Below are 24,495 nucleotides of genomic sequence, written 5' to 3'. Positions count from 1 at the left end.
TGAGTTTTACAGATGAGAAGATTAAGGCTTTAGTGAAATTAAACAGTTTGCCCAAAGGTCCGTAGTTGGTAGATCGTGCGGCCATTCCTGAAACTCTGGTCTTTGTAAGTCCAGGGTCCACAGTCTTATTTGCTCAAGACGCTGCCTTCTCATCTGCGTGTGTCAGGGAGGAAAAATGTGCAAAGTGTGTGACTTACAGTAAACTCAAGCTAGTTCCTTCCCCAGCCCGCCCCCTTACAGCGCCATAATGCCCTGACCAGCACTTTGCATATAATAATATATCACTACTTACCTACTTATTGATATTCCTGGTTGTCTTGATCTCAGTTCCCATCCCAAATCTGAAAGCCATTTCATAACTAAAACTATCAAACCAGTTTCCTCAACCAAGTGTCAGTGGAAGTGATCAAGCAGAGGTGAAATGACTGACCATCCGCAGAGGCTATTAACCTGAGAGTGAACCACCTTAACATTTTATGGGCCTTCAACCTGCACTCAATTTGCCTCGTAATACTTGAAAACACTTAAGAGTCACTTTGTAAACACGACCCTTTCTCTTTTGTTCATCGACAGTACATTACAGATTCTTAAAACAGCCTACATTATTTCTCAGCATCTGTCTTTAGCTCAACTTCAAATATCATCTTTCACTCATATTCTCAAGGTCAAACATGTTCATGTAGGTATTAGAAAATTTGCAATAGTTTAAAATGTTTTAAAAAATCACTCATTAAAATTTACAGATTTATTAAAATGCATATATAGATTTTTGTAATGCTAACTATTCACTTATTTATCAAATATTTATTTAGCAACTACACACCAGGCATCCTGTTGGGTTCTAGGATATACAGTGGTAAAGAAAGTAGATTTGGTCTCTGCCCTGCCAAGAGTACTTGATGTAGCTAACAATGGCATTTTCTATCACAGTGAAGGCATAAATCAGCAATGTAAAAAGATATTTTCTACTAATTTCAGGTTGTATCCCTTTATGATCAGTGGTAATAGGTAATTAATAGGACAATTCTCTACAAGTATTTTATGATATCATTAATTCTAAAACCCAAAACGATAGCATCAGCTAAAAATATCCTGAAAACAAATAATTGTAGTGCAAATTTCTAAAGACAGCCGGGCTGGGCATGGCTCAGAGGCTGAGCATTGACCTAGGATCCAGGAGATCATGGCTCCATTCCCGGTCAGGGCACATGCCCGGGTTGCGGGCTCGATCCCCAGTCGGGGGCGTGCAGGAGGCAGCCGATCAATGATGATCAATGACTCTCTCATCATTGATGTTTCTCTCTCCCTCTCCCTCTCTCTTCCTCTCTCTGAAATCAATAAAGATATAGTTAAAAAAAAGACATTATAAAAAAAAATTTCTAAAGATATGTTGCATCTGCCATTAATTAACTCAGTTTCCCTAGTCAAGTATTTTTACATCAATTAATTCATCAAAAAGGGGAAAGAAGATTCATAACAGATGATGGAATTATAAAAAATATTACTACAAAGCAATTATTAAATATTAAAATGTTTATGACATATATTCTGCTAAGCAGCATCTAGTAAAAATTAATGCAAAAATATATCAAGCTATAAGTACAAAACAAACTTTTAAGAAATCAAACAAAAATATATTTTTGTACTAATGAAAAAATTATAATTATAGTTATTTGACAGATATAATATTAAATCTCACATTACAGGAATAACCAAAAAATGGTAAGATCAGGTATTTTGGCAAATACCCCGTAAGTGACATTTTTACCATAAACCATAAAACTGAGCATCTTATAAAAATAGAGAAGCTTCTGGTTTTTAGGTATCCCTTTTTTATAGCTAACAATGATAAAGAAAATAAGCTCCCTAAGAAAGTCACATTATAAACTGGGTCAGTGAACAACTCAGATGCTGTATTCTCTGTGTTCTCTGCAAATCCTTTGACCCAAAGCTTCTTATGTGTACACACATTATTAGGAAGAATGGTTATTTTCTGACGTGTAGTTATATTAAAGAATGTTGAAATCAATCGCAGATAATTATTTACTAAAATTGTTTTCAAGGGCTTTCGAGCGTCCCGTGTGCTGTTTGAATCTCCTTTCTCACACTTTTTTATTTGTTATTATTAATGCCACTTCAATTATGAGAAATGAGTATCATTGTCCATATGGATACTCCTGTTTTTATACCCTGTAACTGTGGAAATATAGCATTTAAGTAATCACCTTTGTGTCAGGGGAGCAAAGAGGAGATCGCCTGTTTTGTGACACTGAATCAATTACAGCAATTGTGTTGAAAGTCTGCAATGCATAAAGTCATAAAGCCTGGAATTCAATTAGGGGACTAGACAGGGCCAACCTAGAAACTTTCCTCCTACCAAAATTTAGAAATGATGGGTAAAGAAAATTTCAATATACAGTTAAGCTCACAAGAAAGACAAAGAAATCCCCAGGTGTCAGAAATAAACAAGAACTGAAATCCAGGGCTAAAATCCTAATTAAAACCCAGGAATAGTGTTAATCCTGAGAAGATATTGGCAGCAAGGTGGGTTGTTTATATGTCATGAAAACAGGCCTTGAAGGCTAGGAGCTTGACAATGAATGTTCGTGCTGGGGTAAACAACACATCTTCGGGCCTGCCCGAGAAGGGGAGTTAGAATAGCAGTGTCTGCACCGTGCCAGCCCTCAGTTAACTGAATGACTCTCATTGACTCAGGAAGAAAGACAAAATAATTCTCCCTGGAGAAACCGAAACTTCAATCCAACACAGCCCATGGGACGGTAGGCCAAATGTATAGTACTATATAGTAACAAAAATGCACTAGTGAGATTTCATATAAAAATTGATCCCAAGTAGATATACCCCAAGTGGGGCTCTTGGTAGAAGCCTACGCTCAAGCATCCTTGAGAGAGTCTTACAACCTAGAATGCATGGGGTATTTCAAAAAGTAGTCACTGTCTGCTGAAGTGGAGAGTGCTCCCTGAAGAATCATACCGAGAACTTCTAAAACATGTTCAATTGTCTGAACTAAACATGCTATTACAAGAGAACCTTAGAAAAATGGGAAAAATTACAATTAATCAAAAAGACTCAATATTCTTCTGAAATGAATAATAATATTAAAACTTTAATAGCAATCAGCTTGTATTAAGTTATTTTTAGGGTCACAGCACAATTGCTGTGAAACAAAGTGGTATAATAAACGAAAGACTAAAGAAGAAATGGGCTTAGGAATCAAGTTATAGAGGTAAAGGAAGGGCCCTATGAACTTGGGAGTGAGGAAGGTAATGGTAATGCACCTGGATGTGTGTTGGGGGGTGGGGGGAGGAAGGGAAAGGCTAAGGCATGCTCCTGGGAGGGAGAGTGCTAATGACACTAAAGCTGACTGAGTTTTACTACCTTCCTGAATTATTTTATAAACCTCAGGCTCTAACATAATATTAAAAATAAGATTAATACTTGTTTTTTTTATAGTAAAGAAAAAAATTTAAAGGATATTAAATAAATGCTAATAGAAAATGAAAAACTTAATAGTAGAAGTTAAACAGGAATCCTAAAAGATATTTAGTCCAGTTCAATATTTTTATTCTTGGCACAGTCATCATCTAATCCAAATCCAGGCTGTCAGCTTTTTTACTGTGTACCATTTCTAATTTGTATCTTTCTTGGAATTATGAAATGCTTTGCTATGTAAAACTGAAAAGTTATTTAAAAAACGAAATAAGCATTTTTGAGCCCCCAAATACTCATTTACCTGTAAAATTTGAAAAAATGCCAATTTTATGTAAATAGGGTTTTTTTTTCCTATTCTAAAAATATTTTACAAAACATTGACTCAACAAACGCTGTCAATATAACTTAAATAGTATTTTAGTGAATGGTGGACTTTCCTTTAATTATTCACTGCTTTCTTTTCCCCAAATTTCAAGTAATACAAACCAAAATTTGAGATAACTCCAGTAAAATCTAGTATAAAATAAACTGCAAAAATATCAAAACGTCGGTGAGCGATGTTTAAATGACAAATGAAACTCTTATAACAATTAGAAGAATTCAGAGTGTTAAGTGTGAGAAGTCCTTGAATTTAGAGCCTAGCTGAGCAGTGTGAGAACAGAATGAAGTATTTCAATTATAGTCTACAGGCTTTCTTTGAGTAAAGCCACATGGATACTATTAATACATTTTTAGTAAACTATCAAGTGCACTAAAAACTGCCAAGTGGGTAATTAGCTATGAAAAAGAGTTTGCTTTGTAAAATATTTGTTAGAATATTTGAAAGTTTTTGGCATTGTAAATGTGTATTATAATTATAAGCTAATATAACATTTCAAAACTCTCAGGCATCTGCCAGAACTAAGGCCTTAGGAGTATTAAATATCGGCTAAATCTTGCTTAGTATTAAATTTCATCTTTGAAATTTTCTAGGAAAAACAGATCAAATAATATTTAAGTACTAATAATTCTTTCACTATTATGTTAGATCCTATTTACTAGTTTTCTCATATTTAAATGAAACACATAGAAAGAACTCTTAACCTAATAATTTTTGAGAGAGGGGCTAACAAAAATGTTAACTTTCATATTTTATAAATACTCATTATGTGTTAAGTTTCTAGTTATAATTTTATTTTAAAACTTATGAAGTTGACAATATTATTCTTATTTTTTGAATGAGAAAACCAGACTTCAAAGAGAGGTAAATACTTGCTCACTTTAAACCATCAGTAAGGGGATTTTGGACCGAAGTAATACCATTTTTAATGTTCATCACTTGATTGTGTAGGATACACCTACCTAAGATGATGTCTATAAAAATGTTTCTGATTCTTCTCAAGAATTAGCCTAAGGCCTCACCTTTCTAAAACACATATTCACAAACATTAATGATTTACCTTTAATGGATGCATTACATTGGTTGTAAATCAGCTAAGATAAAATATTAAATGGAAATAGTAATAACTTGAGGGGGGTTCTATTCAAAGTTAATTGATCCATAGATAAGGTTTAGAAATTAGTTACATTGACTTTCAATATGAATGGATCATTTTGATGCCTCTGCTTGAGTATCCAGAAAGGCTGATTAAATGCCAGGCTTCCCATTGGAACCTGGGCAGGGCCAGAGTGATAAATGAATTTATAACCACTCATGACAGGCAGGTAGGTAGGTGGAGAGAAAGAGAGGAAGGGAGGGAGGGAGGGAGGGAGGGAGGGAGGGAGGGAGGGAGGGAGGAAGGAAGGAAGGAAGGAAGGAAGGAAGGAAGGAAGGAAGGAAGGAAGGAAGGAAGGAAGGAAGAAAGGAGGGAGGGAGGGAGGGAAGGAGGGAAGGAGGGAAGGAGGGAAGGAGGGAAAGAAAAGAATGGCATGAAAAGAAATAAGGCTTCCTAAAATCCATTGTATATTAGAATCACATATTGATCTTCATTAAAATTCAAGTAAAGTTCTCACTTAACATTGTAGATAGATTCTTTGAAACAATTTTAAGTGAAACTACAAATACCAAAGCCAATTTTACCATAAGCTAATTGATATAAAGGAGAGTTAAGTTCCTAGACATCTCTTCAGTGGTTATAACGAAATAACTTTATTTGAGAACCGGCTATAACTAGTGTTACTAAATAAATAATTCTGGTGAAAGGGGGCCTTGGAATCTGCCCTTTCAACCATAGCATAGGTAATTGTCACATCTAGTGAGATTTCAGTGTTATTAGCTTACACACAATATCTCCAATTTCCAATCTTCTGTTAACTCAATTGCAATCTGGTTTTGATCTCCACGAATCTGTTCAAGTTGACATTCAGTGATATTCCAAATGCCAATCTTAAGTGATATTTTTCTTTCCTTTTTAAAAAATATTTTAAAATATTTTTTTACTGAATTCAGAGAGAGGAAGGGAGAGGGAGAGAGAAACTTCAATGATGAGAGTCATTGATCTGCTGCCTCCTGCAGGCCCCCTAGTGAGGATCGAACCAGAACCCCGAGCATGTGTCCTTGCTGGGAATAGGACTGATCTCCTGGCTCAGGGGTTGACGCTGAACCACTGAGCCATTCCAGCTGGGCAAGTGACTTTTCTTTATTTTACTGGTCTGTTTGCCTTATTTGACATGATTTAACCATCTTGAAATGGGTAAGCCATTGGTGCCTATGACACTGCGTTTTCTTTATTCTATTTGAATTTTTGCAATAGTTTCTTTTCTTTCACCTTTTGGTCATTTTCTTGCCTTTATTTAGATTTTTGTGTGCCTTTCAGAGAACTATTTTCTCACCACACCTCCTCTCCCTAGTTAATCTCATCTACTTACTTTGGTTCAATTATACTAATATACTGACAACTTCCAAATTTAACCTTCACAATGAATTTCCTTTCCTGGATTTCAAACACATATTTGTCAACTCCTGGAGCTCCTTACCTGGATTTCATGCCTCAAACTGAAAATGCCCTAAAAATGAACTGATTGTCCTCCTTAAACCAGCTTGACTTTGTGCATTTCCATTCTGAACTCCTGTCATCCTCTACCCAGTCCCCCAAAGAAGATATGAAAATATTCCTGAACTATTCATCTCTTAGTTTGTTTTATCCCCACTATATTTATTGGACAAACATGCTTCTTCTCATTGTTATAATCATGGTTCTAATTCAGATTTTTTTAGCCCTCATTTCAGTATGCAATATTTTCCTATTGTTTGTTTCTGTGCCTTGCTCTTACTTGAACCCAACATTTGCAGAATTACCAGACTAACCTACTAACATACATATCCATGACAACACTTTGCTGGAGAATGTCCAGTGGTGCCACGCTGCATATAAGATAGAGCACTGGCTCTTTAATGTCATATACACAGCATGTTCATCTGTGCTTAGTACTTTGGATTTATCTCCAGGTTCTCCAACCTCTCCTCTGATCACTCCTTTCCTTGAGCTTTTTATTCCAATAATACAAAATCGTTTGGGGCAGTCCACTCTTACCATCCAACTCTTCATCTGAATGACCATCCACATGTGTCCCCTCTAACTGGAAAACCTTCAGCACCCCATATACTCTTCACTTGGCCAGCTCCAACAAGCCTTTTAAGACTCTGAACTTATAACACCAACACACTTTTCTCCCTTGGCCTCCATATCTAAACCTGCAACTGCCTTCTCAGTTTCATGCTAAATAGTATGACAAATTTAATCTGTCAAATGTAAACCGATTTAACCCCCCCACCCCTCCAAAGAACGGCTCTTTCTGTAGGCTTCCCATTTCAGTAAAGAGAAACTTATTCTTCTAGTCGCTCAGTTACTCAGGCTCAAAGTCTTACTCCTTGGCTGTGTCTTTTTTCTCACATTTCATAACAATTCATCAGCAATTGCTGTCAACTCTGCTACCACATTTTTATCCGAACCAATCACTTCTCACGACTTCACCACGACTGTAACTACTGTTGCCGTGAAAATTATTTATATATTTCATGGCTGTTTTGAAAACAGCCTCTTACACTAGTGGACACTATGCCCCCTGCTCCCCTCCCCCAGTCCCTGCTTTGTCCTCGGACTGTCTCTTCCCAGCCCAGCAGTCGGAGAGCTTTTCAAATATAAATTCACTTGTTCTCACCCTTGTCACGCTCTAGCTCTCTTAACATGATTTAGTTTTCTTCACTGCTCTTATCACCACTTGATACACACTTACTTGTATTTTCGATTTCTTCCCACTATAATGAAAGCTCCATGAGAACGCAGACCTCTTTTTTTTTTTCTGTCACTTAGAAGAATGCTGATGTATCATGACCCTCACCAATATTTGTTAACAAATGAGCAAATGTATGTAGCTCGGGTGTCTCTTAACTCAGTTCAGATCAAAGTTTTCATTGATCGACATGGTTGTTTAAGTGTCTCTTTCCCATGCTTTCTCTAGAATATAATATATACTTTTATTTCTTTATTCCGCATGGTTTTGTAGATTTGGGTAACTATCTTCCATTAGACTGGTCTTTAAGAATGGAAAACTCATCTTTTTAATTTTAGTGTTATATAGTGCCAATCCTCTAAGACATATTCAACAAACATTGAAATTGAATGGATGAATGAATGAATAAATAAGTAAAGGCTAAGCATCCTTACTGAACATTCCAGGTCTTTCTGTGATCATTAAATTACATAGATATCTGGATTAAATGGATCAAATATGTATGGACTTGAAATATATCTGAATTTGGTAAAGGCTTTGTTAGTTGAGCTATAACTGTTAGTAAAGTAATCTTTCAACAATTAAATTTTGTGTATTTTCAGAGATCATCTACAGTTGGGTATTTAACGAGTTCCCTTCCTTTGTGGCGGAAGACAGCCGGCGGTTCATTTCCCAGGAGACAGGCAACCTTTACATTTCTAAAGTGCAGACATCAGATGTTGGCAGCTATATCTGTCTGGTGAGAAACACGGTGACGAACGCCCGAGTGCTTAGCCCGCCAACGCCACTCACTCTCCGCAGTGACGGTAAGTTGTGTGGCCCGGCTGACCCGGGCAGCCACCTCAGACGTGAAAACTAAAGATGTATTAGTGCTTTGCTCAGCCCTGGAACCTAGCACAAAAGAAATAAAAAGGCATTTGCCATAGTCAGAAACTATATTTTTAGTCTGAGATTATGCATACTGTAGAATATAAATTTTGATATAGGAAATTGATGATCTGTGGATGAGAAATGATAAATGTAACGCCCCCTAATGCCCAAAAAGGGGAGAGAGAATGTGAGAAAATGAACTGCAGTAAAGACTCCACAGCTCTTTTCTTCGCTCTTTAGTGCCTCTATAGAGCACATGTGCATGAAATGCAAGCATTTTATAGGTTCACTTTTCATCACATTTTTATTTTAGCTACCTTCAAATTGAATGTTCGGCTTTTAATATTTCATGGTATAGTTATAATTGTTATTATTACTTTTCCAATAATAGGAACAGTTGGAACTTTAACTTTTAAGTGCAATTCAGGCAGATATGATAATTCTATAATTATAGGTTTTGCCATCTATCTAAAGTATCTTCAGATTTAAACACCTCATTTCTAGTTACAGACATTTAGAGTTAAGCATTGCATTAAAGAAGTCAAGTGCTGTATTACAGTTGATATATGATATGTGGCTTGCTTTGTCATGCAATAAAAAACCTATAAATGAGTATTAAGAAGTAAGCTTGAAAATACTTATTGTGAAGTTTGAAAAATAATACATTTTAACACTACTCTTTCATATACTTGGTTTTAGAATCTATACTGCTGGAATGCATGACCAAAGTTATATCACACGATTCTTGCTTACCACTTAGTTCTTCATCTTATAGATTTAGACTTCATAGTAAATCTAATACAAGTACATATAATAGCAATAATCCTATCAGGTAGAAAGTATGAATGCAATATCTATTTCTGAGATGAGGAAGCCCATATTAGAGAGATGAAGGGACATAGCTAGGTAAAGACATGGAGGAATAGATGGAAAACAGCAACGGAAGTTTGGGGACCAATTCAGAGTCTGTTGCAACCAGCCAGCGAAGAGGTGATGAAGAACAGAGTGGAAGCAGTGGTAAGAGCGCTGGAGGGCAGGAAACATGCCCGGGATATTAAGGAGGTAGAATTAGCAGGATTTAATGATTAATTAAACATGGGGCTCCGGAGTGGGAGGAAGCTTTGGCATAGTTCACTGAACAGACGATGACTCATGGATCACAATCACCAACTACAAACGGGAGTTCAACATCGCTCCTCTGTCCTACTAAGTGTCTGTGGATTGTCCATCTGTAACTCTCCCCAAAGTCTTTAGAAGCCTCTCTACTTCCCTTAAACTGGACTATGAGCCAACACCTCTTCACAAAAACTATATAAGTACCAAACTGATCTTCCTACTAATAAAATTCGAATCTAACTGCACCTCCATTCATACTGTTCTTCCCTCGTCCTATCTCAATAGGGATAATAGATGGTTTCTCCTCCTGTTGCGACTACCTTTTTATCTTTCTTGGCTTCCCTTCCCTCCGGCCTTTTCAGAACATTACACTGTTAGTCATTGTTTCTTCCATACCAATACCACGTCACTAATAAATTATTTCTAGTCATCATATTAATTGAACTTACTGGGGCAGTTTATATTGTTGACCTTTTCTTGTGAACGTCTATATTTTCAAAGAATCATTATTTGAGCAGTACTATATAAAAGGCTCCATAAAGAAATGCAAATAAGTAAAATGAAATTGTGACTTTAAAGTTAACATTTAAGTGAAAAAGATACAGGCGGGAAACATCTGCTAAATTTCAATTACATCTTTCAATGACAGTCTTACTAAGATTTTGTGAGAGGAGTTAGAAAACTTACATTTCTGCTTTCTGTAAATTATCTAAGGTTGTTGTTTCGGATGAGACAAAAACAAAAACATCCCTTCCTCCCACCAAATCCCGCTCCTGAAAGCCAACTTTGTAACTTCTCTGTTTTTTCTTCATAAGGTTCACATATAATGCTAGAAAATATCTATACTTCTTGTTTAATCAAGTTAAATGAAATCATTGGTATGGCTAAAAATGCCCCAGGAAAAAAAAGCATGAGATGAAGAGATATTAGCTTAGGAACAGGCCTTGAGTAATACAAATTGCATTGGAAGGGTAAAGGGTGAAAATCCTATGAAAGATAATGATAAGAATTCAGAGAGATAATAGGAAAAAACAGTGTTGGCGTGTCAAGGAGATGCGTGTTTGAACAGGGAGAGGCCCGAACGCAGCTCAGGATGGCAAACTGGGTGCGTGACGTTGCTGCCTGCCGCCCTCTGAGACCTTACAAGACAAAGCACATGCGCTGAGAAGGCTGAAGGAGAGGGAGCAGTTAGTTCACTAACAACCGAGACGCTGATAGACTGTTTCTGGAGAAATAAGGAAGGTTGTGAGTTAAAAGGTTATACAGGTAGAGAAACTAAAACTTAGAATAAAGTTTAAGGGATCTAAAGGAGCTTAAAGGGCTAAAGACCATGTGCCCAGAGGAAGCCTGAAGAGGCTCAGAAATCAAAGTGAGCGAAGGGTGGATGTGAAAAATGAGGCTGCAGGAGGGGGATTGAAGGTATGTATGTTGAACGTCTATTTCAGTGAAATATTGGACCCCCTTCTCTTCTCTATGCCTACATGCAAGAAGACCAAAGGGCTTGTCTCTTAGCAACATGAGTGGGGTTTTTATAGAAAGCTAAAGCTCTTAATGTGAATGACGGCACGCAGGCAAAACCGATTCCACAGCCTGAGAGCCAGTTCCTTGCTGTCAGATCAAAGCACAGAGCACTGCCCTGGCCCGAGTGGCTCAGCTGGTCGGAGCATCATCGGTGCACAGAAGGGCGGTGGGTTCAACTCCGGGACAGAGTGAGAATTAAAAAAAAAAAAGGCCAAGAGGACCATCAACACACTTTACCCACCTTCTCCCCATCCCCACCTCACAAGAGAACCAGTTCTACAGACAGGGGCACCACAATTTCCAGGCTTCTCATATTTAACATTTATATATAAGTCTAAGTTAACAGTTTCTATTAAAAAACTACTGAATTTATTGGGTGATTACAGAATTTATACCAGGATAATGTGTGTTAAAAAAAAGAGGACATTTTTAATATGCTAAATAAAGGGCATCAATTAGACCAGAATCATTTTTAAATCACAAACTTTCATATCACTATTTGGTCTCTCTTCACAAAAATTGAAAAGTATGTTCATAAGAAGGACATACTTCTGAACGTTTTCCCAAGTAGATGGCATATATTAAACACTATGTCTAAAAATAAAAATTGAGTATGATTGTGGATGGATCCATTTATTGCACCACGCTCAGCTGAAATTCCTGGTGGGTTTTACAAACCTCTCAGTGCAGAGACAGGCATTGTAATAGATATTTCTGCAGACTTGGCAAACACCTCTGCAGGGGTTTGAATATAAAAATTACATTTAATCTGCTGTGACTATAGAGTTAGATATAAAAATCATTTCAAGAACATTGTGTTTTTATACTTCTCTGGGGGAAAAAAATAGACCTTTCTAAAAATAATAGAGGCTATATACATAGGCAAATTATTTCCTCTCAAGTACAAATAAAATTTTACTTTAAAATTATTATGAAATGTCTTGGATTCCCTTAAAGAAAAGCTGGAAACAAAGTTTGCTTGTAGGTAGTTTCTCTGAATTTATCCCGGAAAGCAGGAATGTGGAATGAAGTGGGTTTGAGGAGTGAAACAGTGAAAAGGTGGGTTTCCTTAGGGAGATGACCACTTCTACAGGCAGCTGGAGATTGATCCCACAGGACCAGAGCCTTATGAAATGCTCTCAGAACAGTCTCCTTGAAGGACTTATCAATGGGACTTTCACCTCTCATCCCGGGATAGTGGCTCCACAGACAGTTAATTTCTGTGCACCTGCAGGTGGCCCTCAAGCTGCAACTGTGTGAAACTGATGCCACCTGCACAGACTTGGTCGCAGTGGCAGTTCCAGGAGGGATTATTTTGGCCAAGATTATTTGAACTGGTGCACAAGTCCTTCTGCTGGCACTATGGCAAATTATCCTCACACACTCACGGATGTGTATTGCATACCTACTAAGTGTCAGATAATTTGCTACATAGTGGAGCTACAACAGACAAGAAAAAAATGCAATAACTATCCTCAGGTAATTTACAATATAATACAAGGTAGGATATTACCCCGAATAGTGAATATAACTGTGCATCCTAGGATCTGCCTGCCGTCAGTATCTCAGGAGGCCAATTTCATTGCAATAAAAATCAAATCAAAAACATCTAGCTCCAAAAGCATTTATGAGTAATACAGAGTTTTACTAATAGTTTGGGGGTAATGAATGAGGTGCTGGCATGCCACATAACACAGCAACATTTACTAAACACGTCACTCTAACCACATCTCTCTTTCACCAAGCTTTCATTCCTACAGCTGCTGTGCATCTCTGCCTCTCCCTCACAACACTGTCGCCTTTATTTTCCCTGTAGGGTCTCACTATCTCTATTTAATGTAGCAACTTCATACTTTCATTTCTCCTTTCATTTGCATCCCCAGCCCAATTCTGAAGATACTCTTTGCTGTTTTATTTTTATTTAATCAACAGTTACGTTTATTACTACATGTGAGGCATTATCTGAAAAACTTTACAAGTGTTTGAGTGGAAAATATATATAACATTAAAAAAGAAGTTGAAGTTCTATTAATATCATACGAGGTATTAAATGCATTTCTAAAAAGAGAGAGGATCACCACGTTCTGATAATAGGTTTAATTCTTCAAGAAAATATAGCAGAACATCCTCTCACCATGCACTCTGCACAGGACCAGGCTCCCCACTCCTCTTTTCATCCAGATGAGATCTTATAAGATTTCTCTTCTTCCTAAGGCATATTCTCTCAACCCCCTTCTTTAAAGCTCTAGTGGCTATATAGTGGTACAGAGAGGAAACTTTTTAAAAAGTAATTAAAGAAAAACATACAACCAGAAATAGTCCCTGGGGCCTTTTCCCATCCCTGGAGTTGGATAGTGAAGCAGAGAGAGTCATTGAGAAAGCGAGTGGGAAGACATTGAGAACACATGCAGAAAGATTGCCTTTGCTAGAGAATTTATCAGTTGTCACAGTGGGGAGATAAACTGCTATTCAGTGGTGAAAAGTCTAAAGCATTTTTGTTTTTTAATGAACTACAAGCAAAGTCATCAACTGAGAAAGTATGTGTAGATAACAGGTTTGTTTTTAAGGCAAGAATCGTGTCAACAAGGAAATGACATACAGAATTATCTACTTACATAACCAATGAATTAACTCCATTAATTTACTAGTGAATAATGCAGGTCCTAAGAGCAATGGAAAAATATTTTTAAATGCCATGCCTTGGAGAATGCAGTAGGCTGAGTAGTGAGAGTGGTCCCCAAGAGGCCCATATCCTAATTCCAAAAAACTTTGAATGTTACCTTACAAGGTAAAGGGGCCTTGCAGATGGGATTAAGGATCTTGATGTGGAGACACTACCCTGGATTAACTTGGATTACTGCAGCGGCCAGCCCCAAATGTAGCACCAAGTGTTCCTACCAGAGGGAGGCAGGGCAAGGTTTGACTCTAGAAGAGAGAAGGTAAAGGGATGATGGAATTAGAGGTTAGAGTGATGCGCTTTGAAGATGGAGGAAGGGGCCCTGAGTTAAGGGAGGCAAAGAAATGCTGCCCTCAAAGATGGAAAGGCAAGGGAATGGATTTTCTCTAGAGCCTCCTAGAGGAAAGGTGGCCTTGCCTCCAAGACAGGCCACCTTGATGGAAGCCAAATGAAACTGATTTTGAACTTCTGAACTTCAGACTTGTAAGAAAATAAATGCATGTCATTTTAAACTACCAAGTTTGTGGTATTTGTTACAGCAGCCATAAAAAACTAATACAAAGAACAAACAAAAATTTGGAGCAAATTTTTTTTTTTTTTTACTTGTCTTGTGGAATATTTGTGGTTATTCTAGTGGTGTGTTGGAACTGGCTTGTTCCTTTCTTGCAAGAGTTGATTGTGTGCATCTCTTCACTTCTTGGTAGCTTCAGGTCTGCCATGATGGGAGTATTTACAACATGAAAAGTATCAAAAGCTACTAATCGGGGTACCTACTCCCCTCCAACCCCAGAGAACAGGTTGTTCAACAGCATTCTGAGGGTAATTCAGCACCAAGGATCACAGTCACTGATTCAAAAATAACGTTTGATGGCATAGACATGAATTTAAATGTACCCTTGCTCCACCCCAATCCTGTCTGTTTGCTTTGCACCAGATAAAAGCATAGACAGAATGGATGCCGTGTCGATCTGCTTCTGATCCCCGAAATTTGTTTTGGCACTCACACAGTACAATGCAGCAAAGTCATTCTTGCTTCCTGACCAGTCTGCTTATCACAAAGAAATATAACAATTGAAATGGCCTTGGGTATTCTTCATTTTTCCATTTTCTCTTCTAAATGTTGCTCCTTGTTTATTAAATTCCTGACCCTAAACCCAGGGGACTTTTTCTTCGTCTAGTCTTTGTTTAGAACTTTCAATTTATGGATAGTTTCGAGGGGACTCGACAAGAGCACTCCTACTAGAGTATATTTAACTATTCAAAAGAAGCTGAATAATATTAAGGTTTTATGTCAAAATTTGCAGGAATGTAAAAACTTATTTGGCTTTTATTAATCTTTTATTTATTTTTCTTTGTGTCTCTGTGGGAAGCTTATCATGTTGATGTGATACAGATGAAATAAAAACATCAAAAAATCATTGGCTCATTTCTGAATAAGGTGAATACTTGTTCAGACGCTCTTGACAGCCATTCCATACAATTCAATTTCTCCTCAAACAGATTTATAAAAACAATTTGCGTTTCTATCTATGTAGCCAACAATCATTATCAAGAAAAACATTTTGCATTATTTCATCAACTCTCAATATGTCTTAGAAACTTTGTAGAATAACTTACTAAGTGGTTACAAATGAGATAAATTTGCTAAATATGTATGTAATTTAGGTTTTTCTTGGTTTCCAACATAAAAGCTTCTTATTGTTATTCAGGAAATAAAATCCCAAAGGATGTAAATTTTTGATAACTGGTATTGTAATAGTGAATATATCATTCTAAATATAAGAAACATGAACTTTAAGTTGTTTTGTTTTGTAAGGGTAGAAAAATGTATGTTCTGTTATTTTAGTCTGACTTTCTTTCTGATTGTCAGATGAATCTAAACTGTCTTTGTTGCTACACTTATTTCCTTTCTTCATTTAATAATCTGCAATCTGGCATGGAGCCCTACCCCACTATTCAATGTGTTTTCTCAAAATCAGTCAAGTATCTGTCAATCAAATATATAGGCATTTTCTCAACCTTCATCATTCTCAACCTCTTTGCAATCTATTTAAACATAAGAATATCTTCTTTTTTTGACTACCTGAACAGTTTCATCTCTACCTTTCACTGTCTTTTCTCAATGTACCCCCGTTAAGTCAGTCCATTCCATTGCACTGGCCATCTGGATGTGTCCATTCACCCACTTGTCTGTCTTGTTTATACTTGGCATTGTTCCAGAAAAGATTTAAGGAGGCTTATCCTTCTAAATGTAGGCGTTTCTCTAGAATTCTACTCCTGAAGACTCATCTAAAATATTGTTCTTTAGTGGGGACGTCTATTTCTGTTTCCAATTTAGAATCTTCCCCAAAACAAGCTTCTCCAGCTGATATCTGAATTGTTAGTAAGATCACCTTTATTCTAAACATCTAACATAAAAATATCTGGATCAGTTAGAATCCTCCTAATCCCATGACCACATACATAGTCCATAGGTTGGGCAGGCCCTTTGAATTCTCCATCTGCAATGTCATTCTCACCCATCCTCCTCTTCTTACTTCTAGCTATGACATCCTTTGCCCCTTGCCTAGATCAGTGGCTTTCAACTGCCTTTTTCTACAATTCACTCTTTACACTCACTTTCAAGAGCAGTGCCCCATTCTAGGCTGTAGAAGAAAGCAGAGACTGCAGGTGCAGTGCTAGTGAACGCCAGCTCCTTTACCGTCGATCAAGAAGGCTTACAGAAAACAAGTTCATGAGTATAGCATTGTTTCAGAGATTTAAACTAGAACTTATTTTGATTAATTTTGTTTAAAGCATATAGGCCACAAAGTTAGGTTTGATTTATCACTTATTTTATCTTAGGACAAAAGACAACCTGCCTGTGATTCAGTCTACTCACCTGGTCATAAGGATAGCATGGATACTTGTCTTGTAGGGTTATTGTGGGGATTACATGCATGAATATATGCAAAGCTATTAGAACAGGGCCTGTTACACAGTAAGCTTTAGCAAAGGTTAGCTATTAGCACAGTGTTTATGACTCAGTTCCCACTTTTCTCTAGTGTGTCGGGTCATTACAGTTAAGAACTACTTTCCAAGACTGCTTCTATTACTGTAGTGTTTGTTGTTGATGTTGTTGCTGTGTAAACTCAAACTCCTCTGTCTGTAATTGAGGATTTAATAGAGGTTGGGGGGCAGGTCATAACCTTGGAAGTAGTTTAATGTTCCATCACTTGGCTTCAATCATTCTTCATATAAAACCTGCTCCAGAATTTTCTGACTCCGTTCATTTTCTTCCTTTTCTTTCTTCTTAAGATGCCCTCTGAACTCCTAGTTCTGCCTGCAAGCATTTGAACGACCCTAAGATCATAGAGCTAGTTAATTACAATAAACAGGAGTAAAATCTACCATATAATAAGTATAGTTTAAATTTTATTATAAAAGCATTTTTATGTTTGTCCATTTTGAATTTCATCTGCCACTTTCATAATATTCATCTATACAACCTTATGATATCTTTATAGGAATTAAATCTTTCAGCTTGATATTTCACTAAAAAATAAATATCTCTAATCTCCACTTCATGCCCACTGTATCAGAATATCCAAAGGAAAGATACAGGAATCTGAATTATTAGCAAGATTCTCCCCAACAGTAGAGCTCAGTGTCACCTGAAGGCTTAGAGATTTTATTGTTCCCATATTAAGATATTCCAACATTATGATACTTTCCAAAATAATCAATAAATGCCATCACCAACTCAACCCCTGAGTACTATTCTGTTTTGCCAACATTTTGCTTCCCATACCTAAGACATTTTACTAGCCATGACAAAACATTATTCCTCCACATTACTTCAATTCACTGTTTTTTCTTTGTTTGTTCAAAATAACGTCAGTACTAAAATTTCTCAAAAGTTTCTGAAAGTCTGTAAAATAATATCTAATAGACCAGCATTTAATAGTATGATTCTCAAACACTAGCATGAGCATAAACTAAGATGCTTGTAAAAGGTGGAAATATTGAGCCATACCCAAGATCTACCCAATCAGAATCTCTGGACGGATCCTGGAAATCGGTGTTTTTAAATCCAGAAATTTTGTAAGATGAACAATTATCAATAAATATTTCTTTTTTGAGACACAAGAGTGTCCCTACTCCCCTCCTTCCGCAAAGGACACCAGCAGAACTCTTTCAACTGAAAGTTCCAGGAATAATTAAATCTAAATGATCTCTCCCTAAGAGGAAAGAGCCCGTCTTCTCCCAGGTCCACTGAGTCATCAGGGCCTCCCAGAACCATACTAAGCCAGCAGACCATGCAGTGTCTTTAAGAATGCCCACCAGCCTCTAAAGGCTGCATCCTTCAGGAAAATTTAAAAAATAAATAAAAATAAAATCCTAGACCTACTCTTTGCCTGGGAGGTCTCAGGAGAACCTGGGCTGTCAAATGCACCACCTGAACTCTGCTAATGGGCCCACTCTGTTCCTGATATTCCTTCAGAAAGAGGATTGGAAGAAAGAGGTAGCTTAAGACCTGTGTGCAAGTCGACCCCACCTTACAAATCCCAGGAATTTGCATTTTCCATACCACTTCCCAGATATTTCATGCATTCAGTACAACTGGGAACCACTGCACTAGCGAATACTTGCCAAGTGTTGTGGGTGTTGTTGGTTTTTAATGTTACATACCTCTTCATAGTTTTAAAGCTCTTCTTTATACAAGACAGGATTTTCAAACAAAGGCTGAATGAAAGATGAAACAGAGTCATGCTGGGGAGAATCTTGCTAATAATTCAAATTCTTGCATCTTTCCCTTGGATATTCTGATTCAGTGGGCATGAAGTGGAGATTAGAGATATTTATTTTTGAGTGCATCTAGAAAGTTTTATGTTCAGTCAGGTTAGGGAATGTCTGACATTTTATTTTACTTCAATAAACAACTCTGACTTCATAGTGATTGTCAGTCACTATATTTCTTAAGTTAGCCCGTTGCCTCTGGAATATTTTTAAATGTATTTAATTCATAGTTTTAGGTCACCACACAATTAATTATTAAAATTTAGATTAATATGCTGATTTTGGAGAAGTGCCCTTATAATCGAGTTGCCATAGGTGCCATAGGTCTTTTCATTATATTTAGACGATCTTTCTATGATTAAGATGCCCATTTCCTTATAGTTACCAGTTTCCCTTATCTTTCTTTGCACATCTGTTCTTAATGTGATCTACCTGATTTTCTCTGAACAACCAATAAGGTATTTAAAAATAACCTAAGTATCCCTATGAATCATTTAAAATGACTTCCTTCCATTTTTTCTCCTAATTCTCACATTTTATCTCAGTTAATTTGTCTAAAATTGAGTAACTCTATGGTGAATATTTTAAGATTTCCCTACCTTGCAAGGATATTGAATTTACATTCTTATTTATATCCTTGCTTATTGAATTTATTCTTATTTTGTGATCACTTTTATTATCCACTGCTAAAAATCACATCCAGGATATTGAGGGTTCTAAAATGATTTCTCTGGAAAGTAATTTGTAATATTTAGAGACGTGTTCTTTCCACAGTTCACCCCAATGGGATATTTCATAAATTTATCATAAAATAACAAGACTGATATTTTTTTAAACAAATGTACTGAAACTCATATATTTAAATGAGTGTTGTGTTCTTCGAAGTAGACATACTAAGAGGTGATTTACTTATACCAATATAACCTTGCCATTATTCAAAATATTTTAAGATTCAGTGATTTATTTTACTATTTTACAACCTTTGTCTCTCAGTGCTATGGAGGGGAGACAGCAGCTACATATGTGGAAGCCTTGATGATGATTAATTAATGCTCTTCCTATGCACCAGCACTGTGTTGAAAGCATTTCATAATTCTCTTATTTAGTCTTCACAACAAAACAGCATTTTGAGCTTATCTTCTTTTATAAAGAACCTGCCATTAACAGGTTCTGTTACCGATGTTTCTATGACTCTAAAGAGTACACTCCTGCCTGGCCAGCATGGCTCAGCGGTTGAGCATCGACCTATGATCTGAGAACTGGAGGTTCAGTTCTGGGTCAGGGCACATGCCTGGTGTGGGCTTGATCTCCCAGTCGGGGGCCTGCAGGAGGCAGTCGATCAATGACTCACCATTGATGTTTCTATCTCTCTTTCTCCCTCTCCCTTCTCTCTGAAATCAATAAAGATATATTAAAAGAAAAAAAAAAGTACACTCAAAAATGTTATACTCTGTTGGTCAGTTCCCAGTGAATTAAGGAACTTGCCCAAGGTCATAGTTATTGGGAGATATGGGACTAGGGCTCACTTGAAGAGTGTATTTTCCACTGTATCATTATGCTTTCCTTATGATATCAATGCCAAATTGGGGTCTTGGATTACTTTATTAATATTACCTAAAATAAAATTTAAAAGGTGTGGTTAGACATGATCCTCAGTATGACTAGAAGGCCTATTATAGAAACAATATTTGCTCCTTCATAATTTCGTTTGACTAGATGTCATCAGGGTTATTCTTTTCAGTTTGTCAAACAAAAAGAAGAAAAAAGAAAGAGAATTCACAAAGTTTACAAAATTAGAGAGTAAAGAGTAACCCATAGAAGTAGAATTGGGGTTATGCTGATCTTCGGGAATGATAGAATTCATCTATAGAGAATACAAGGTTGCCTGCTTTATAATGTGTTAATTATCTGTCAAGATATCTGTCAAGAGAATACATAGCCTAATTTTCTTAATAATTAGTAGGGTCTAGTTAATATTAAGCATGCTTTTTTTCTTTAAATTCAGGTTTTCTTTTAAAATGTCAGAGTGTTAATGAAATTAATTATAAAGAAAAAGAAAATAAAGAGTGTGTTGAATCCAGAATCCTGAAGAATATATCACTCACTGGTTTAAAAAATAAACTGAAGCCAACATAAAGATTTTACTGTCATCCTGACGTCATGATGATCAAATGCATTTAGTACAAATCTCATAGGTGACCAACTTGCAAAATATTCATATGTATAAATAGCTGCCCTACCACAAGTTGGTCAGTGCCACAGGCCCTTCTGACTCTGCCTTTGTTTAAACAAGAGACATATCCTCAAGAAGCTTTTAGAGAATTTGAAATTCAGAAGGGTGTGAAAGCAGAAAACAAGTTAAAATAACAAAACAGTGGGAACGACTTAGGGGTTCTGTCCTCACAAATGGACTCTCAAGCAGATCTAGACAAAGACAGCAGACCCACTGTCCACAACCTCTCCCCCACCAATGGCACAGTGTTTATACCATTCAGGCTAAAATTCCATCAATTCAACAGTGATTTACGTGAAGATGTTAAGGGAAAGGGGGCCTGGCCCTGAGCCAATTGGCCTAGTAGGGCTGCCAGTAGTGTGAATTCTTGACTTCCTGCAGGAAAGATTTCACAATACAAGTCCAGGTGATTTTGAGAGCATGTTTATTAAAGCTGGGGGCAGTGAAACAAGGAAGGGCTTAGGACAGAAGAAGCTACAGTTTACATTCAATATTATTTTGTATTAGTTTCAAATGTACAGCATAGTGGTTAGACAATTATATAGTTTACAAAGTGATCCCCTTGATATTTCAAGTACCCACTTGAAATATAATTACTCATACATAACTTTGTTGTTTGTTTGTTTGCTTGCTTTCAAGACAATAACTCTAGTACTAGTAGAAAAGACAGATCAGCAGATTTAAATCTTGATCTGGAGTCCTGAACGTTTTTTTGGAAAAAGGAATGGATTTACTATATCCCACAGCTCTATTCTTCTATTAGCTAATGAAAGCTAAATGAATATAATATCGGAAAACCCAGGTTTCTTTTTGACAAGCAGATAGAGTGAGATATTAAAAGTACGAAGAGATGAGTTTATTTATAACTACTTGAGATTTCAAAGGACAAGTTACAAAGATATCGGAAAGAAAGACAGAGTAAGGAGAGTTAGGAATAGGATTGGGCTAAATAGAAGAGTTCAGATTTAAAAATATATATATATCTTTATTGATTTCAGAGAGAGGAAAGGAGAGGGAGAGAGAGAGAGAGAAACATCAGTGATGAGAGAGTCATTGATCAGCTGCTTCCTGCTCTCCCCCGACTGGGGATCGAGCCTGCAACCCCAGGCCTGTGCCCTGACTGGGAATTGAACCGTGATCTCCTGGATCCTAGGTCAAGGCTCAACCGCTGAGCCACGCCCGGCCGGGTGAAGAGCTCAGATTTGATGATGATGGTTTTGACCAATAAGATCATTGGAATAGCTATACATAAATAACTGTAATGCAAGTGAGAACATAATTAGTATCTTTAGAAGTAACACACCATGGTAATTTAGGAGTAGAGCACAAGATTTCTTGCTGAGGGAATCACGGAAGATTTCTGGGTTTTGTTTTTACTGGAAAGGGTACTGTTTTCGTTTCTTTGTTTCTCCTCCTGCTTCCCCTTCATCTTCAATATAATTTTAAGTGAAATTTATTGGTAAATGAAATTTTAATGTGCATGGGATGATATTAATGTGATTTTAGATAAAAACCAGCATGTGGAATAATCAGTTAAGGATAAAGTATATTTTGAAAATAGCAGGCATTCCAGTTATATCAAATATTAGATGCATAAAAGGGAAAAGTGAAAAGTAAAGAAGAAAAGAGAGTTTAGGATTAGGACACGGAAGTCTTTGGGTGGAAAACTGAGAAATGTAAACATTGGTAAATAAAGGGATCCATAGCATGCATTTCAGCCATTGCAGTCAAGTCTCTTGAAATAATCTCTCACTTTCCCAGTTCAGTCTCCCTCATTTAGAGATGCTGTTCTGTCTCGGTAACATACCTGTTTACATCAGTGATCCACTCACTGTCCTGACCTCTCAATTTCCTGACCTCCTTGCTTCCCATGAACTTGTACTCCATCTCACCTTAACCACCCTTTACAAAGGTAAAAGCCTGAATTTTGCCATTACCAATCATTCTTCCTTTATCAAAATCTCAATTTTAAGTAAACAGCTTTCTGACACTGCCTCCTTTCTATCCAGATAATTTTGTTTAGCACTTTCCACTCAATTGTTCAACCCCTCAGACTGGAGAATCCTTTGATCAATCCACTATTTTACTGTCCATCACACCCTCATGCCCTCAAGTGCCTTCCTTTTCTAGCTTAGATTTCATAGTTACCCATTATAAACATTGTTCTCTATACAGTCTCAACTCTGTATCTCCCCAATCTCTCTATCATAGTCTACTTGGCAGGTCTCTAACCCCAGCCTCAGCCTTTATTCCATTCATTTCATGATTATACCTCTGTAACTAACTGGATTTAAAAATAATTTTGAACACAGGTTTTGCCTTAAATTTATGATTTCATTTATCTCTCCAACAACAAATATAATATCTCACAATATATCATATATGTATGCTTCCTTGGCTTTTATCATGACTAATGAACTCTCCTTGGCAGTTCTGTGCACTGTATCCCATGCCCTCTTACCTAATTCAAGGAGTTTCCTTATACAATTACCCATTTCTCTCCCCCGCTACTTGCTCTCTCCATAATGAATGATTCTCATCAGTAAACATAGAAGAATATTTAGCATCTTAAAAGTAACCCTTTCTTGATTCAACATACTCCCCCAGTTCACATCTTACTTACTCTGCTCTCCTTTAGAGCAAAACTTCTTCCAAGAGTTGTCTAAACTCTACCTCAAATTTATTTTCTGTTTTCTCTTATATCTAATCCTATGAAGCTTTAATGATCACTACTCATGCCACCAGTGATCTCCACATTGCCAAAGCTAGTGAGCTGGATGAAAGGGAATTCAAATTAAAGTAATGACCAAAATAGAAGGAAAAGAATAGATGGGCCCGTTCAGGGCACATGCCGGGGTTGCGGGCTCGATCAATGACTCTCTCATCATTGATGTTTCTCTCTCTCCCTCTCCCTCTCCTTTCCTCTCTCTGAAATCAATAAATATATATTAAAAAAAAAAAAAATAGATGGGAAAGATGTTATAGAAACCAAATTAACAGACCTGGGCAATTGATTATAGAGAAATAGAGAGATTTGTTTCACTCACTTTATTCATTCGCAAAATATTTTATTCTCATATGACCATAACACAACTTAAAAATAAAATATAGAATTTTATAATTCCATATTAGAAAATTACCTCCAATTTGCCTCAAAATGAATAAATAATATAAGCATTGAAATGCATGAAAATAAAATATTCTCAACTATGCCACCTATCACACGTCTTCTACCTAGTTGATGACAAGTAGATTTATTGATTCAGTTATCAAATATCCTTGAGCACTGACTGACTTTGTACCAGACACTGTTTGAAGATACAAGGGAACAAAACAATGTGGTCTCCGTTCTAATTTACCTTATAGATTAAAAGCGAACACTATGTTAAGCAAAGGAATGCATGTGCAATCAGATTGAGGAATCAATTATAATTGTAATGAATTTTTTTAAAGAAACAGTAGTATAATATGTATATAGAGATAATAAATATATCAAAACAGTGCTATGTATATTATAGAAACAAAGCACTGTTATATATATAATATATATATTATAGTACTCTATAGATATAGAATTATATATAGAGAATTTTATATATGGAAGCATATATATATATGTGTGTGAGAGAGATAC

At 36.6% G+C, this 24,495-nt stretch overlaps 1 protein-coding gene across 1 annotated transcript in view; it reads left to right on the top strand.

The window, feature by feature from the left end:
• The window catches only part of CNTN5 (contactin 5), a 964,763-nt gene that overhangs the window by 665,030 nt on the left and 275,238 nt on the right, over window positions 1–24,495 (top strand). The window contains exon 8 of the mRNA XM_087821593.1: window positions 8,268–8,471. Coding sequence (XP_087677719.1) covers window positions 8,268–8,471 — 204 coding nt within the window. The remainder of the gene's footprint in view (window positions 1–8,267; window positions 8,472–24,495) is intronic.

The sequence above is a fragment of the Miniopterus natalensis genome, chromosome 11 (assembly GCF_054644295.1).
Source record: "Miniopterus natalensis isolate mMinNat1 chromosome 11, mMinNat1.hap1, whole genome shotgun sequence".
Classification (NCBI taxonomy): Eukaryota; Metazoa; Chordata; class Mammalia; order Chiroptera; family Miniopteridae; genus Miniopterus; species Miniopterus natalensis.
This window is presented reverse-complemented; position numbering and strand designations above follow the sequence as displayed.